General features: G+C 39.3%; 1 protein-coding gene across 3 annotated transcripts in view; it reads right to left on the minus strand.

The window, feature by feature from the left end:
* The window catches only part of atp9b (ATPase phospholipid transporting 9B), a 47,750-nt gene that overhangs the window by 20,138 nt on the left and 8,705 nt on the right, over positions 1-18,907 (minus strand). For all 3 annotated transcript variants that reach the window (XM_067612331.1, XM_067612332.1, XM_067612334.1), the window contains 12 exons: positions 17,903-18,053; positions 16,668-16,781; positions 15,791-15,899; positions 15,048-15,106; positions 14,232-14,283; positions 12,544-12,638; positions 10,858-10,938; positions 8,804-8,879; positions 7,311-7,387; positions 3,908-4,068; positions 3,407-3,549; positions 1,705-1,817 (listed from right to left, as the gene is read on the minus strand). In XM_067612331.1, the coding sequence (XP_067468432.1) occupies positions 1,705-1,817; positions 3,407-3,549; positions 3,908-4,068; positions 7,311-7,387; positions 8,804-8,879; positions 10,858-10,938; positions 12,544-12,638; positions 14,232-14,283; positions 15,048-15,106; positions 15,791-15,899; positions 16,668-16,781; positions 17,903-18,053 (1,231 nt within the window). The remainder of the gene's footprint in view (positions 1-1,704; positions 1,818-3,406; positions 3,550-3,907; positions 4,069-7,310; positions 7,388-8,803; positions 8,880-10,857; positions 10,939-12,543; positions 12,639-14,231; positions 14,284-15,047; positions 15,107-15,790; positions 15,900-16,667; positions 16,782-17,902; positions 18,054-18,907) is intronic.

The raw sequence follows: 18,907 nt of genomic DNA on the forward strand, positions 1-18,907 counted from the left end.
TTCTATGAAGTTAATAAATGCTTGATAACATTGCTGCAGTAATATAAAACATTATTAATAACATGAACAAATCCTGGTGTTATAAAGCATATATGTGCAAACAACAAGTTTGAAACTGTTTATAGATGTGTTTAAATCTATTATCAATCAATCATGTTATCAAGCATTATTAACTATTAATACATTAATTATGGATGTTTCATATGAGGAGTTATATTTATTGACAAATACATGAATAACCAATTATATCCATCCTAATATCTGCTTACAGCTACATCAGTGTGTTATAATGTGCAACAAACCATTTAATACAGCATATAAATGCTAAACAGGGTGATTAAAATAAAGGGTTACCATTGTGGTAGCTACAGTATGTTGTTGACCAATAACAGTCCAGTCCAAAAGTCTTTCACTTTCCCATTCAATTGAATATGAAAAAAAAAACAACAAAAAAAACAATTAAATTATTATTTTAAGAAAGTACTGCTGCACAGCCTTGCTTTGGCTGTGCAGTGCTAAAAAGACGAGTCATTTTTCATTAGCTGAGATTACACATAAGGGTGTGGGGCAGATGGTTTCAGTACCGACCAGCTGTTTGGAGCTGGCTGAGAGCAAACAATATCATTCTGTCAAGACTGCAGCCAGATCTGAGCCACCCAGTGAGGAAAACACTTGCTTACAGTACAGGGAGTCGCTCAGGGACAGCACATGATGAATGAACAATATGGGCTTCTTTCCTGGAAAACTTATCCTTAGCTAAATATAAAAATTGATTAAACCAATGTACAAGAAGAGGAGGGAATAGGCAGGAACATCATATAATGAAATATGGTACATATTTGTATTCCAAGGGATTGATCCCCCTACTGGAAACAAATTCTCATATTGTAAGTGACAAGTTTTGTTTTGTTCTGGTTGGTTCTGTCCAATGTTACATTACCTAATCATCTATATTTTATATCATTTAAAGGAGGCGTATCATGAACATTTCTAGTTCTATATTTATATTCTGGGGCTCTACTGGAGTATCTTTGCGTGATATATGGTTCAAAAAACTCCTTATTTATTTTATACTGGCCCTTGGCAGCCCCCCAGTTCATCCACTGTCTGAAACAGGCCGTTTTAGCTCCTGTCTCTTTTAGGCCCACCCTACTGATGAGCCCACCCTGCTCTGATTGGATAGCTTCAAGACGCTGCATCTCGTCCGACTTCCAGCAACTTGGGAGGCTACGTAAACAAACGGCAGTAGCAGGATGTCACTTCTTTTTCTTGTTCTTTACTCAAAATGGAAACTCCTCAAATACGTCCGTACATGTTTGAATCCCAGTCTGATCCAAAATGTACCAGTGGACAACGTAAACAACCTGTGGAACAACCTTAGCAACAAATGCTATGGAACAGACGGCTGTTTGTGGGCATGCACGAACAATCTAATGTCATCATGAGGAGGAAGTAGAGGTAACATTGCAAACGAAGTGTTCAGAGCAGGCTGAAGCCCTGACTTTTGACTTGCAGGGAACATTTTTACATATGTTCAGCTCACGATTTGGAACTTTGACTATGTTTGACATAGAAATCTGACATCATAACAGTATAAAAATAACAGGAAATCACAAATAGCACATGTCCCCTTTAAAGGGGGATTAGTCTGAATTGCTAAAAATGCAAAATATGTTTTTTCTGTGTGATAGTAAGAGGACTCACCTGTGCATAAGACTGAACTATATGGCTCTGTATTTCATCCATAGTGTCAGTGCCATAGGATACTGTTCCCAGGTGCAGCCGCTTGAAGATCATTTCATTCTGCGTCAGAGTGCCTGCAGTTCACAAGACCAGTTGAGACTTTACAAACCGACAAATCATCAAGAAATTACATCATCTAAAAAACAGTACCCTGATTGCTTTTTTCACTTAATGAGTACTGATTTGTTTGAGCCTAAGGTTTGAGACCCATCAAGCACCAAAAGCTGACAAAATTTGTCTTTAAATATAAAAGGTTATACAATATAAAAGGTTAGTCTGCCACACTGGCTAGTAACATTTTGAGATCATAACATTTTAATTCCTAATTCAATTCCTCATTTAAATATAATTTTGGCTATAAGAAAATCAAATCAAACGGTTAATTTATCTGTTCTGTACACTCAAAGCTTGAGCTCAAACATGTGGAGTGAGATACAGTTAATTCTATGAAAAATTAGCGAGGATAAAAATACATGACAGATGTTTTAATTAAGACACTCATGTAAAAATATATATGTATGTATATATATATATATATTCCAAAGTATTCAGCAAAATTCCTCAAAGCTCACACACGCACATACACACAGAGAAAACACAATGTTTGTCCTCACAGGGCTGCCTACAATGCATCATGGGACCTGCAGGGTGGTGTGACTGCCTTCTCATTGACCTAATCTCATTACCAATATGGACTGCATGTCCTCTCTAACTAACAGACAAGACACAACATTGCATACAAAAAAGACTGAGTGAATGTTCAGAACTAAAAGAAAAAAAAAAAAAAAAAAAAACAACAACTTTGAAAACGAGGGCAATGGTCTTGTTTAATGGATGCCAGTTGCCAGAATGTGTGCTGATAGAGCGTAAAGCTGATTAGAGGGCATCTAACTTCTAAAAACATTAGAGCCACAGGGTTAACCAATTCTAATGGATTGATTGTTCTTCTTTCCATGTGCTTTAACTATCAACCTGGATAAATAGGCGCTCAAGCTAATCTATTCCTACCTAGATCAGCAGGGTTAAGACAAAGAGGCATGTTAGGACCACCGCGGGAGTTTATCACTCTGACACGATGTCTAGCATTTGTAAAGAGCAGCTATTTGTTATTAGAGAATCCAGCCACGATGGTGAAATGAGAGAAGTTGAGGGAGGCCTAAATAGCACCTGGAAACTCTGAAGATTTATTGTGCTTTTTATTGGGTTTATTACATTATTTTGTTTTATCATGCGCTTCTTTTTAATACACTGTCAGAGGAACATCAGGTTCCACTTTGTATGACTCTTATGAATGTTACTGTGGTTCAACTTCTCTGAGAAGTGAATTCCACAGAACACCTGATATGCATTCATGTCTTGTACGGAGTAAAATATTGTATATGCTTGTAAACACAGTCATGATCAAGGATTGAATGCGTGCTACACTTCTTGAAAAGAGCAAAACCGGACAATGTGTTTTCGTAGTTTCTTTGAGTTCACTAAAGAAATAATTGTTGAATATAAAACCTACACACCCAGTGCATTTAAAAACATATCTTTCATGCTTATCCCTTTTAAGTGAAATATAATATTGCGCAGAATGTCAACTTGAATAAAAGCTTTAACTTAAGTAGCAAAAATCAACTGTAAATGTAATGTTTCTTTACCAAGTTTGCACTCTTACCCGTCTTGTCTGTCAGGAGATAGACCAGCCGGCCCAGTTCTTCAGGGATGGTGCTGGTTCTCACAACAGTACCAGGGATGTTTTCGTCTTTCATGATCATCCAGCCGTAGGCCGACTTTCCCATGTCCAGATTCACACGCAAGCTTCACAAGGAAGAATAAAGTTGTAATCCATCACAGACAAAATAACAGTAAAACAGAAGCCAAACTGTAACAAACACTGAAAAATGTCCCAACAGTGTCTTTGTACAATGTACAGAGCTGAAAAAGAAACAGATGGACAGCTTGTGTTTCAATGCAGGGATGATAGATTTTCAGTTATACTAGGTATCATTTTCTTTCCTGTGCTTTTAATTTTTTCCCATTTTGAGAACACATGTTCTTCTTGGAAAAAGACATCACTGCACAGCCACGGTTATTTGGTTGTGGTCACAGACTAGCAAAGAAATAACAACAACTCAGTTTGAAAGGATTCAGAAAGTCACTAAGCACAATGAAGTACCTGATGGGGATGATGTACGAGAAAAGTACAACAAATCGGAAGAGGTTGCGAAACCAAGGACCCACGAACCCCTGCAGTGCCACCATGACCACAGACAGAACCACCTGGGCCAAGAACAGGGCCTTGGTGAGGCGGTTCAGCTCCAGGTCCAGTAGGCCAACCTATGAGGACAAGAGGTCAGAGGTCAAAAAAGGGTACAAAACAATTGTCATTTCCTTGAAGCAGGTTAGAACATATAATTATTTATAAAGACAATCTAAGTAAAATCTGACGATTATGTATTATGTTTGATACTTCCTACACCCTATAGTTTGAGGACAGTTGCATTTTCCTTGAGCAGGAATCACAGTTATTTTAAAAACTTATTAGCATTGGGTAGTTGTGTAACGGAACGTAGTTGATCCGTGATCCATACGGATTGTCTCCCACTGTTCGGCACACATGTGAACTGTGGATTAATTGCAGAAAAGACAGACAGCGTGTCACTAACAGGGATTTTGAAGAGCAACGACCAACCCAGCATCTCACACGTCCTTAGTGTATGTTTACATGCTGTTTAGTTGCAGCTGAGCAGCTAATTAGCTATCTAGGTGCTAACTGACATTAGCGGTGCGCTTTTCCCAGGTGAATATTTGGTGTCTCGTTAAACAAGCTAAGGGTGCAGGACAAGACGTGTGTTCATGTTTGTATGTTATCATCAAGTTTTGATGATGTGGCCTCGGGCTATTTTTTCATTCACTACCATGTTTAAAGGAGGAAGGATTCATGCCTCATATTGCACTTTAATTCAACAATTGAGTATTGAATATTTTATATATTTTAAGATTTTATTTCAACATTGGACATCTTGAATGCAGTTTTCATTTAAGACCATGGGCAAAAGTTCCTTGCTTTAAGTGTTTTACAGAATAAATGGAAAGCAAAGTTATATTTGTCTCCTTTTTTTTTTTTTTTTTGATTGATCCATGACTCTAAACCGTGATACTATCAGAGTTTTCCGTTGCACTCTTAATATTGGGTACAGACCGGAGATTAGGAGTAAACATCTTACTCCATTTCTGACAACGTATACTAGAGAAGACTGTTTGTTACTTTCCCATCTGCTCCCAAAACCTTACAATATGCTACATGGGGAGAAAAACAAAGCCAATGAAAGACATTCTTAGCTGCAGGCTTTTCTCATGCAAACCATGCGTACGGCATAAATAAGTTTATTTTTTGGGATAAACTACAAACTGCATATAATCTTGCTGAAGTATTGTCCCTGAATGCAACAGAAGGTCAAAAGGCCTTAAAAAAATAGAGAAAGTTCCCGTATTGAGATGGTTCTCTGGAAAGGGAGACAAAAAAAGGGGTCAGAGTTGTCTTTTATTTTTCGAGTGTATCTCCCAGCCAATGGAGCATGTGGGAAAAAGATGTCAAATAAAGAAGCACCCTTCCCCTTTCTGGCAGCACTCACAGCAAAGCCCTGTACACAGAGGGCTTTCATCTGACGCACCATGCTTACAAAAACAGCAGAACATAACATCTCTCCTCCCTCAAATAAAGGAACTGGTCTGAAAAGGAGGGGAGGGGGCAAGCACATATAAAAAGCAGGAAAATTCCTCCACTGGCTAAACCCCCACCAAGCCCATTCCCCTGAGGACTGGGGAGAGCTGGGAGACCAGTGTGACTGATTTATCAGTCGCTGTTAAACTCCCAGTAGCAGAGTGCGGAGAAGGGTAGGGTAAGGGGAGTGTGAGCGGGTGGGCATCTCCCCACCCCAGTGCCTCACTACATGGTTCATGGTTGAGCTATTGAGAAAAATAGGGGGTTTGGGTGGATTAAAATGAAGAAAAATTAAGACAGAGACCACAGTGCATGCCTGAAAAGCAAAGGATCCCCTTCTGCTTGAACAATGGCTAGTCTAAATTTTCCAAGCCTTGCCGGGGATCAGATGAAGTCATTATTCATTCAGTCAAGGGGGGAAAAGGGACTCAATTACCTCAACCTAAAAGATGCTATCAATGAATAAAAGTGCATATTTTACTCTATTCATCTCCAAGCCATCAAAAGCAAAAGGAATGATTCGATCTGCCTGTGTGGCTTGTATTTTAACATGTGTGTGTGAAATCCAGTAAAGAATTGAGACATGAATATTCATTAAGTGAAAACCAAAGAATATCTGGACTTCAGTGAGAAAACAGTGTATTGTTTAGTGCTTGTGACACCTGCAAATCAAGGAAGTCAAGAAAATGAACTGAAATAGATCCCTAACAGTTTGAGAGACATGTGGAGAGAGCAGAGTATTGGAACTTGGATATGTACTCCAAACAAACAATCTTTATTGGGGGAACAGCTCCTTGTCAAATGACATTGTTCTGTCTCTTTACTCAGACAGACCTCTGTCTAACAGTACTGAGACAAAGAGTGAATCTATGTCTGACATCCTGTCAGATTGATCAAGTGCAGGCATTGTCCTGGCTGGTGTCACAACAGATTATATGAGGCCAAAACGTTCTTGCGACTTTAGCTGCACTGTATCGACTTTCTCCGCCAATCTCCAGTCTCCATATTGGCACTTCTGACATCATCTCCTTGAAATATTGAATTCCACTCAGCTGTCGAGCTTACACAAAACACCGGCCCCCGCCGTTCGACCGGCCACATCAGCGTTCTTAATAAAAGACACCGGTGTCAAAACTGTGCCGCAGTAGGAAAAGGGGGCTCTGTTTTGCCACGGAGAGCTTTAGAGGAGCAGACAGTTGTAGGTGATAACTTTGTGCATAAAAGTCATCGCACGGCAAATGCAGCGGAGCCAAAACATTGCCTCTGAGATCCTTGCTGATGCTCGTCTCTATCAGTTGACCCGTGTCTATCTATCTCAACCATCTTCCAGGTAAAATCTTATATTTAGAATCAAATTTTCATTAATCTCCTCAATCTGGGGACAAAACGCTCGATGGGGATTCTGTGGGATTAACTTTCTGCTGAAAATGTCATTTAAATCCTCTGTTAGTTAATTTCCCTTCAGGTTAATTAGCAACTGGCGCTGACCTTTTGCATTGACAGGTCCAACTTTATCTAGAAAGTCAAGGTTAAAAAACCACCTCGTCGTAGTGATTGATTAGTGATTAGAGGCAGGGGAGAAAAGATGGCATGAGGGGTACTTGGAACAGATGTTACTTTGTGTGAGGTGTTTCACCCTCTGCAGCTTTTACAAAACATTTTTGTTTATACTGGCGCCATGTTTATGCTTTAGGAAACAAATCTAAAATTTCTCCAAGTGTGCAAAAGATGTAAAATCAACACATCCTTATTTAAAATTTATATATATTTATATACCTGCAAACAAAAACTCTCAAACAAATCAGATAACTTGCAGTATTTCCTGCAGAATTACAAAAACAAAAAAAGCGTTCACCTTGTTTTTGGCATAGGACGTGTTCAGTACGCTTCTGGTCTCTTTGCCTGTGTAGATCACCACCCCTATCACCGTGCCTGCCAAAGAGAGAGACAAGGAAAGTAATGCTGCTCATTAACTGCACCTCCCCCCCCCATGCCCCCCCCACCATCTCACGCACACACCCACATACACACACACACACGCATGCACACACTCGTCTTGGTCAAGTAAGATGAACTGCATGAGAGGAAACACAATAAGGCTGAGCTGAGGCAGTTTTGTCTCATTGCCACTCAACCCAACAGCCAGGAGTTTAATACGCTTAGATTCTCAGGGCCTTCGGACACCCTATGGAAGCTCATAAAACCTGATCAATACGCTGCCATCTTTATTTGCCAATTCATTATGGTGGCCTTATTACAAAGGATTAATGAGTCGTTAATATTAAATGAGCTTAATGGGACTGCAAAGGCACTAATAAACCTTAATACAGCCCCCTCAAATCCCCAAACTATAAAAATGGGCAGAAAACAAAACAAGGAAAGTGATGTTCAGACAGACGGATACCAAGAAAAGGGAGCAAAGGTTACAGAACCTGAGGAGAAAGGTGATGAATTGCTCTCGTTGACTTTTAACTTTCAGAAATATTGAACAATGTGACAAATAGTCTGTGGCTCAGCATGCAGAAGGGTTTTCAATTTGAATATGCGAATGACTAATTCTCTTGTCACAGCTGGACTGGGGCCCGTAACAGAGTGAATACACGGTGATCTGGGCCGGTTCAAGTGCCCAGAACGCCACTGTAGAAGCGATGAAGTGTCTGTCAAGGAGAGGCTTGTGAGGAACAATGACATTCCCAAGCAAAGATGATGTAAGGGGTCTAAGTCAGGCTTTTTGTGCGAGTGTGTGTGAGTGTGTTTGTTCTTCTGGTCAAGGTCAGGTTTTTAAGGGGGGCGGGGGGAGCAACACCACAAATCAATGGTATGCCCATCGCTGGGAGCATCACAAACACTCTCAACTGACACAACCGTTTTCTGTGGGGAGTCGCTTAGTTGAAGCGAGGGAGGATTACCTCAACTGTGGATTTCTGAGAGTTCTACAAACCAGCACATAGCGGTATCAAATCAAACCTCTTGAAGGTTTAGTACCATAAGTCCTTTGTATTCAACACAACTTCACTACATCAATCAGAATCATTTTAATCAGAACGATGCGCATGAATATGTGCTGTTGACTGGTTCTGTTTCCATTAAATATTTGTTTTATAAATAATAATAAAATGCGAGTCAGTGTGTTCAAGAGGATGTGACGAGATTTAAAAATTAACCGAGCACCAGTAACTCCCCCGTCTTCTGGTGCCAACTGGTGCAGACTATATACAAAACAGTACATAAACACATTGAGTATTCTATGGCAGTACTGGGCAGCAAAGACAATTTGTCTGACTGGCATTGTCGAGAAAAACAATCAGATTTCAAAAATGAAAGTGGACTTGAATGTCATTCACTTACCAGATGCTACAACTGTGCTGGCCCAAAGAGTGTTTTCAATGCTCAGACTCTCATGGATTTGGGGATCTGTGTCTTCCTACAAGAGAAATAAAAAAGAAAATGATAACTCTGCAATATGTGTAAGTTGACCTGCTGGTACGGTTGCAGCGGTACGCAAGTGTAGCTAGCTATCACCATCATCACGCCCCGCTAATTTTGCCCAGTGTAGCTCAAGTAGATGTAGATTTTTTTATGGGCAGCTGCTAATTTTCTTTAGTTGGACACTATAATAACATCACTATACAAGTCAAGAATATTCAGTGCTTCTTGAAAATGTCAAATGTGCTTATTTTAAAACTTCTTCTTTTACATTTGAATCCTTAATAACTCAATATGTCCCTTATTGGAGCACACAAAAAAAAGAAAAAAGCTACACAAAAAACAAAGTGGCACAGGAGGATTACCTGCTTGAAGGAAATACCTCAACAGTGAGAATTTATTCCAGCAAATTAGCGAACTTCTAATTAGTGTTATCTCCTCCAGTGTAGCCTCGGAGGGGATAAGAACAACAAAACGAGGACCAGGAAGACATGAATTTTGCTCTTAGTAGAAGACAATCAATGTGGTTAAACAATAAATTAAACTTATTTTAGGTTTCCACTTTTTTTTTTTTAATTTAATTTAATTCTGAGGGCTCATATATTGATTAAGGTAGATTGTCTTCCACTACCAAACTGGTCTGTGCTTTAGCTATGCCATATGCTTAAGAGACATGGGACAAGACATCAGGGACATTTTTGTGATGGTCTTGATGGATTTCAATATACATAGTGACCTCTCTAAAATATTATGGCAATGACTTATTGTTATAGATGTTAAAATAATGTTTTAAAAAGGAAATCTGTACACTGAAACCATTTTATTCACCATTATGTGCAAAAAGCATTTGTCAGGGCAAACTAAATTGTCCTGAAATAAGATTTTTAGTTGCATAGAATTGATTTAATGTGCTCAGTTGAGTTTATACAGTCAGACCAGGACGGCCGGGCTCTGCCGTGCCATTAATTTTCACAAGCACCTGACACAGTTGTGCAGACTGTAGCAATACAGTAGCTCCTTTATCAATACGCTCACTAGATTTGGCATGGTGATAGAGGCTTCTTTTAAAAAACAGTATAGAGAGAGCACGTAGATGAGATTTCAGTGATAAATAAGTCCCTTGAGAGCCTCTTGTTTCACCCTCCTCCCTTTTTCTACCCCTCTCTTTTAAATAAAGACGAATGCTGAAAATGGCTCGAGTCAGGAGTGCAGAGTAAAGGCTCCGGTTTCGGCTCAAATTGCCTGCCTGATATGATAATTATGATACCTAAGCACCCACATCCTGTCAATCCACTCAAACATGGGAAGAGGTGCATGAAAAATAAATGGCAGGTTGCAGAACGGTTGACCGCTCTGACATTGGCATCGTACTACGGTGTTCATAACTGCAGAGGGTCTCAATAAAGACCACAGAAACAAAGCCACCATATCCGTCTTAAGGAAAAAAAAAAAAAGAAAAAAAAAAGAAACCCTCATAAATAGGTAAGTTCATTTGCTGTGGATCTGTGGGAACCCATTTTTTTCCCATCCTGCTCAGACTAAAAGCACACGCTATGCAAAGGAAGGCCGCGGAGGATGAATGAGCGGAGGAAGTGCTCGCTCACTAAGCCTGGTGTGTGGCCAAGAGTGAAGACGGGCCACAAAGCCTCCCTTTGTACTACAGCTCTCCTCTCTGTGGGGGCTGCGCTAATCTGCTATTAATAAAAAAAAAAGAGAAAAAAAAAAAAAAATCACTGAGCAACAAGCAAGACGGGATGGATGGAGCTGAAGCTAGGAGGGACCTGCCTGTGATGTAAGAGGCATGCCTGCTGGAGATAACAACAGGCCCAGATGGACACACAAGCCCTCATTGTTGTCACTTGTCAACACATCGCAGTGATACACATCTTCTGTGTCAATCCAATTTCTATAGAAAAATCTGCATGCGTTTAAGATTTGTTTTACAGGTCATAAATATGTCAGCGAGGCTACTGTACCCTTGTAAAGTTTCCCTCGAAACTGTGGATGTCCAGCTGAGGCTTCTGGGCGTAGACGTAGGAGCTGATGGAGAAGAGGTCCTGAGACGAGGAGGAGAAAATGACAGACAGAGAGGACGTAAAGTCTTCGGTGCTGATCGGCTAATGTACACAGTCTCAAACACACAGCCTTCATTTAATTAGATGACCACAATGAGTTATTATTTTACCATTTAACAGTTACGGTTGGATGGAGTTTGGTCAGTTTTAATGGAGAAAATTAAGACAACTCTTCCCGAAAAAGCTGGTAAAAGGAGCTTGAGTTAACATGTAAACTACTTCGTATGTAAGGGGTATTAAATCCCGGTATCCTCAAACTAAATCCTGAGTATGACTGGAAGTAACACCACAGAAATGACAAACAGATGGAAGGGGTTTGAATATGAACAGAAAAGAAAGACAAAATAAGACAAAATAAGACAAAATAATAAACAAGTAATCATCTTTTTCTCTCAAGTCATCCCAGCAACTAAGACTCCAGCCTATAGCCTGTCAAGCACCTCACATTAGCCCCCCCCAACCCCCCCTAAATTATTCAGGCAGGCAGGCATGCAGCCTTTGCAGCGGCCAGGGAACTCTCAGTCATGCTCAGATAGTGTTCTCCTGGTGAGAACATGGGCAGAGCGGTTAAAAGAGGAGCAGGGAAGATTATTTTACCGAACCCCCAATGGAGAGTAGAGTTGCTCCAGCGTTTTACAGACAAAGGGACTACAGAGACTCTGAAGGATCTCAACACATTCAAAGACGTCAATGTGGCTGATATACATATAGACTTAAATAATGTAGACTTTATTAGTTGAGAGCAGGGACTGGGACACTGTGGTCTGGATTCAGTCTGTGCTCTCAAATTGTTTGGTTTTGAAACTTATACAGAATTATATAATACAGAAAATAGTTTTAAGGGATGAAATTGGTTAAAAAAAAAAACTCCAGAGTTTTAACGAAGGACCTCATACTTTTGCAGAAATTGCAACGTGATTATTAAAATCCATTGTTACCCAATACGTACAACAGTTATGACCTGGTCCTTTAGTATTTCCAATCAGCAGACTCTGACTAAGGTCACGTGCCGCCTATGATGTGTTCTCACTTATCACCATTACATAAATAAAACAGTCTTACAAGAGCATCAAACTGATTCATTTTGACTCCTGACAACAAATCAGTTTGGGAGAAATCCTCAAATACTCTGGAAAGCCATCAATCCATTATCTAGTATGACATATCCAAACATTGAGGGATAACATGGTAAAAAGGTTGAATACTGGCCAAAACCAAAGACAACTGTGGCCATCTTCATGCCTCATGAAACCCAATATGGATGCAACGGCCCAGTCATTAAATGACTCGCTGAAACTTTAATTCTCTGATCACATTAAGTGGCAACAAAGAAAAACCCATCAACTCAACTTAAATCTTAAGATCTAGAGTGATGAGTATCACCTCCGGTTAAAGGAAGCTGCTGTCAGGTCTGGATTGTTCCTGCTGTCTGTCAGCAGTGATTAGGTTTCCATCACAGCACAGACAACTTCATTTGATGACCAATGCTTTTAGTGATAACAAAACAGTCATTCACAGCAGTTGGTTCATCCGTACCAGAACCAGAAATAACTTAAAGACATTCACTACATTGTAATGTATCCATACCCCGACTGCTGGAAGTCGTTGTGTGCAGCCAACAGCTACTTTCAGTTTCCAATCTGTTTCTCCATCCAGCTGATCTGTTCTGATGAAACATGAACCTGGAAAATCAGAGACAGAAACGTTACATGTATTGTTTCCTCTGTGTTTGGCACTGACAGAGAAGTCTTGTTGCTTCAGTCCTTCATGTGTTTATGCAAATATGCTACCTATGAATGTATTCATGTAAATTGACAAATAAACAAGTAAATACTGTGTCTGAGATTACCCACTTGAACCTCAATGTTCCCATGTTTACCTTAATGTTTAGTACGTAGATGAAACATTTTTTCCCCACAACATGGAACAAAACATTATGGTCAATGTTACTTATTTCAAAGCTTCACTGAAGCAATATCACATTTATAAACTGGAATATTTAAATCTACGATGATATTTTATTTTGCTGCATCAAAAAAATCTAAACAACTATACACGTTTTAGCATTATTTTATACATATTTCAATGAAACTCAGCAATAAATATCGGCATATCTGGAAACCTTAGGTTTAAACAATGTTCAGCCAACAAACAAGTCTGTTTTGATCAATTTAGTGGAAAGGTTAAGTATAAGAAATCATCAGAAATCAGATCATGTTTAACTGGCACACATCTTGGTGAGACATTATCATAAATTAATAAATTAAAAACACATTCAGTGTATAAAATTATTGTACTGTTACTGTAATAAACTGGCATGTCAACGTGCAGCAGCAACAGCGTAGTACATTCAGAGTTTGTAGCACGACACAAAGCATCTGCGGCTGCTGTGGCCAAAACAAGGTCCAATAAACGTTGAGCAGTCGTGACCTGTATTGATCTGAGGTAATATTACATATGAAACTGATGGATGAGAGCAACTATTTGACAGAGAGGGTAAAGGGCAGCTATAAACCATCCCTGGAGAGTTAAGTATGATGGAAAACATTAACACAAGGAGGATGATTCATGCTTTCCTTCTGCTGCAATGGCAGTTCAGCTTGTCATATAGCACCACTGAGATATGTGTGTGTGTGCGTGTGAGTATATGAAAGACAAAGAGTATGAGACGGTGAGTGTGAAAGACAAAGATGTGTTTATGTATGTATGTATGTGTGTGTGTGCCTGTGTGTGCCTGTGTGTGCCTGTGTGTGTGTGTGTGTGTCTTAGAGGCATAAAGACATCAACAACTCCCTGCCAAGCATATTGGCACATCAAAGATTGATGGAAATGATGTCCTCAGAACATTTCCTCCCGATGCCCCTCAGAAAAGAGCAAGGATCTGACGCAGCTCATTGATTAATTGGAATTTGCATCATCAGTCACCCGGACAATGTGACATAAATCATATGAATCACAGGCCGCCTTGATCGGATGATGTCAAAGGACTGGAAGTATGGGGAAAAGTCACATTTCTCACCCAAATGATCTTGACACCGTTCGTTAAAGGTGCCACACAGGGCAGATAAAGTTCAACTGTATAGCATTCGGTCTGTTTCTTATTTTTAGCTTACTATCTCATCTATTTGAAAGATAAATTTAAGTATATGACAGTATTTTTCTTCATTTTAAAGCCTTTATCGTTCCAGGGGGGAGTTTTGCTGAGCATGAATATGTCTTTTCAGCACTGTCCTGCTTCACATTGATAAAGTTACACCAACGCTTTGCCTGCTCACCATTTTTCTCTGATGTTCTCAGGAATATCATGTCTGCAGGAATCCTTTGGTTCTACAAAAAGAAAAGAAAAACACACAAGAAGAGTGCAAATGGTGGTGTGTTATTGAGCACTGTAGCAAAAGCCCTTTGAATCTTCCTGAATAATTAAACAAGGTCAATACCTTGACCAGAGAGTGAAAGAGAAACAGGTTTTTTTTAAATAGTCTAACACACAGTAATGGGAATTCAACTTTTCCAAGATCCCAAGATCACATGCTAAATAGGTGAGTGAGAGCTTTATAGTATCAACAGTGTATCATCAGTTTCACAGTCACAAAACAACAAACACAGTCTGCTGTTCATTCAAATCCAGTTATAGAGTAGATAGTTATTCTATGTACTTTAAAGCGGTTAGTCTACCATTCAAAAAAAAATCCCCTTTTTCTTCTTTGGAGGTGGAAAGAACGTGAACTGATGTGTTTCAATCAATGATGTGAATTATGTGAAAAACTAAATTTGAGAAAGAGGCAAGTGTATGAGCTCAAACTCGAGGAGCTTCCTCCCATTAACTAAGTTTAGAAAGAAGTAGTCATGTCAGGGCACACACTTCAAAAGCAGAATGAAATAGACTCTAAAAATAGAATCAAATTCTACTTGATAAAAAGTCTTTTGTGTTTTAACCCAAAGCTTTTCACAATATACATGTTAAATAAATGGCAGACTACATGTGGGCACATATGTCAGGTAGTAAACATTTGTAGTGGGAAGCTGCCAAAAAGTGATCCCTTTAAAATCCTTGCATGCAAAGACATCTAAGGAAGACACTGTAGCCTTACCTTCTCAACAATAATCATGTCTCCGACTTGTATGTCCGAACTCTTCACTTGAATTTTACCTGAAGAAACAAACAGGTTAGACTGACAGCAACAGAGAACCAACCTAATCTGCAATTCTTTTAAGATGTAGCAGTAAATTTTTTAATAGCTGTGAAATAAAAAAAGAGGGTATTGATTTCTGGCCCTTGAAAATGACGCTGACTCTTAAAACCACAACCCAGTTTTTTGTTCTTGCTCTTCTTTCTCTCTCACCTTCTAACAGATTGATTACCTCCCGCATGATAATGTAATACCCTTCTGTTTTCATCTCTGGTCTGAGCCATGGACAAAAACAATGGCACATAGGGTCACTCTCGATTATACTGCCTCAATATCCTCTGCAACCCTTCTTCTTCTGCTCTGCTCACAAGCACACCATAAGTGTATACATGCACATGAGGGTGTGAAAGCAACATCCTCAGCGTGGGTCACAGATATCACACAAGGGGATTTACCACACATTCAACAAAGGGACGCATATTAGATCATACAGTCTTGAGAAATCGAGAGAAAAAAATCAATGCAATTACAGCAAGAAGAATGACTTCTGTTACAAGTGTAGATCCAGTGGAGCGCCGTCTCTTAATTGCGTGGGGAGAGCTCGACTATACGCGGGAATATCCGTTATCATAATGTCGGTAAACAGTTACAGCCGTGGAGGAGGAGGAGCGCGGAGCGGATTTCATTCACTTCCACTCACTAACCTCGCACTGTGAGCTTGCTGTAGAGTTGAGAGTTCATCTCTTTGTCCCGTTGGTAGCGTCGCACTTCATCCACGGCCTCTCGCACCATCGTAACGGCTAACACAAAACCCTGAGTGACAAAAAAAGGATCCATCACATCAGGATCACTTACAAAGCTTCATTAATAACAGAATCCATTATCATAACATAGACGACTTTAAATGTTGATAAAAAAAAATAGTGATCGGAAACTCTGTCAATTGCTGAAAAAAATATTTTAAAGTTTATTCTCTAATGACGTCACAACAACACAAACTGTTTGCCTTTACCTATTTCTTTAAAGAAGGATTTTACAACGATAATTAATACGACAGGAATTTAATTTAAACTGTCTTCTGAACTGTGTTAACGTGAAGGTGATGCATTGGGTTTAGAGCTGCAACTTATTATTTTCACATTAATAAAACATTTGTTAAGTCTATGAAGTGTCAAAAAATAGTACATCACAACTTGTTTTGCCTGACCAACAGCCCCAAACCCAAAAATATTCCATTTACAATCATATAAAATAGAGAAAAGCTGCAAATTTTCACATTTAAAAAGATGGAACTAGAGCATGTTTTGAATTTTTTCTTTAATTTATTAAAATTACTATCAAAACACTTAGAAATTATTTTTTCTCCATCGACTAATCAATTATTCAACTAATCGATTCAGCTTTAACAGGCTTTTGCTGCATGTAGATATTTATTAATCACAATAAAGACATTTAAATAAAAAATAATAAGAGTTACAAATACACATGAACAACATTAATGGCACAATGTAAAGGAGAAATGCTTTGAAAAGATCAAAATAGTTTTCATACAAATCAGAGTAAAAACATATGTGCATTTACCAGAGGTGCCCAGTACGTATACAAATATCCGATTTTCAGCGATGGCACAAACTGGGAACAGGCCACCACCAGAAAGTAGAGATTAAGGAAGAACTTGAACTGCTGGTAGAGAACCTGAGAAGGGACAGAAGACAAGGATTCAAGCGAGGTGAGTGAACGTGTCAACGAGGCGAGTCAAAGACGATGACAGCTGCCAGAGAAGACAAAGAGGATGCAGCAACGACAAAGCAGGCGGGATGGGTTACTGTACATGTTCCAAGGTGGAATAAGATACATGTTACTGCTGTTAACTTTACATTAACCTAATGGAAACTCTGACACTTCTTTTTCAAATGGCACTCAGGGTACAGATTTCATGTGAGAGGGTAACTTGGTACAGTGTTGGCTGGTTGCAACACTCTGCAGAATAAACCTTCGTGACAGATGACCACAATAATAAAGGAGGAAGAAAAACAGGCCCCTTCTGTTGATAAAACCTGGGTGAGTTTAACAGAATCAGATATTGTGTCAGAGGAATTTACCATAAAATCACACATACCGGAGCGCCACCTGTGACTTAGAGAGGTTTCTTTGCTAATGGGCTATCCATCAACAAGGATCTCTTAGTATTCTATTCATCTAAGGTCAAATTTTGAATAATGTTTGCAATAATGAGAGTCTAGCGTCTAGTCACAGATTATCAGAGACAATGGGATCAATGAACGACGCTCTACAGTTAATGAACCTCCTGACCTTTAGGGAAAAATGCACACTGCTAAACTCAATTTGTGTGTATTTAATAATTCAAAGTGGAGGGAGGAAAAACAGCCGTTTTGGTCACCGTCGATGAGAATATCTACGTCTCTAATAGACAGTTGACATTTTATAGCTCGTGCAAAAGGCAACCCCTGTTAATCATGGAACCATTTGCTTTTTAATAAGTAACTTAATGGATCTCTAATGTCCCCTACAGTGTAAACCCTTAACTTAATGTCAGAACAGTTAACAATTAGGACAGATCCAGTGAATGCTACTGCGCTTTACATACAGTTCATCGGTAAAGATCAACATATTTTAACTAGAAGCATGAATTGCCACTGTGGGGATTATAAAAGTCAATAACAGCGTGAACATAAACTCAACAAAAGACATAACTGCTGTACTTTGAACCAAAGATTAGAGCTTAAAATGTGTATTCTGGCAAAATGAGGAAGGATGGGTCACAGGTCAGTGTTGTTCTCTGGAAGCCGACTCACCCCAGGCACAAAGGTGACGATGTTGTATTTCTGGTTTTTTATGGCGTTTTTGGGGTACTTTTCTTCACACTTCTCCGGGCAGCCGAGCCAAACCGTCCTGGCCTTTAGCTCCTTCTTCCTCCGACATATATGGGCCAGGCAATCACAGCAGCTGAGACAGGAAAACATTGACATGTTCCAGGGTAAATGCATAACACCAACCGAATGTTGCTAAATACGTGGTTGTGTTTAGTTTGGTTGGGTACATTCTCAGACACTTATAATAACCAAGACAAATAGTGAGAGATACCGACTGACGCATGTGAATTTTGATTGAATTTGCTTTTATGCAGCTGCAGACAGACTGATTTTTTCACCTGATAGCTACGGCAGAATTAGGTAGGGAAGGAGAGGTACACTGCACAAATTAGGGAACTCAAGCAATAAATTATGTTTAGTTGATATAATAAAAAGGAATATACAGGTTAAGTATTATCCTTGGCGTTTTGACTGACTTTCACAAAAAACAAGATTCTTTATTTAGAGTATATTGGTTGATTTTCGCATGGGTTCAACAGTCACTCTTTAAACATTATTGTATCCAAAGTGCCCTGTTGGCCAAGTGGTTTGGGCGCATACCATATTATGGCCGTGCCCTCAGTTTGATTCTGGCCCAGGATGTTTGTTGTCATACTTCTGTCTCTTTCTGTCTCCATTCATTTCCTATCCATTTTAACTGTTGAGTTATCCAACAAATGTAGAAATGCCAAAAAGTAATTGTTGCATCCTGCTGCCAGAGGACACCGCAGTTCACCACAATTTACAGTAAACAGAGCCCTCTGACGGGGAGGACAGAGCTAAATATGCTTCTAGTGATAGGAAATGAAAAGACAAAAATAGACAAAGTGGGGAAAAAGAGAAAGAGCTCCTGATTCATCAGGCACAGAATCAGTTGAAATAAAGAAAATAAATAAAAAGATGCTGATGTTAATTATATTTTAATAACACAGATTTTTTTGTATTACT

The sequence above is a fragment of the Thunnus thynnus genome, chromosome 15, assembly GCF_963924715.1.
Source record: "Thunnus thynnus chromosome 15, fThuThy2.1, whole genome shotgun sequence".
NCBI classification, from domain to species: Eukaryota; Metazoa; Chordata; class Actinopteri; order Scombriformes; family Scombridae; genus Thunnus; species Thunnus thynnus.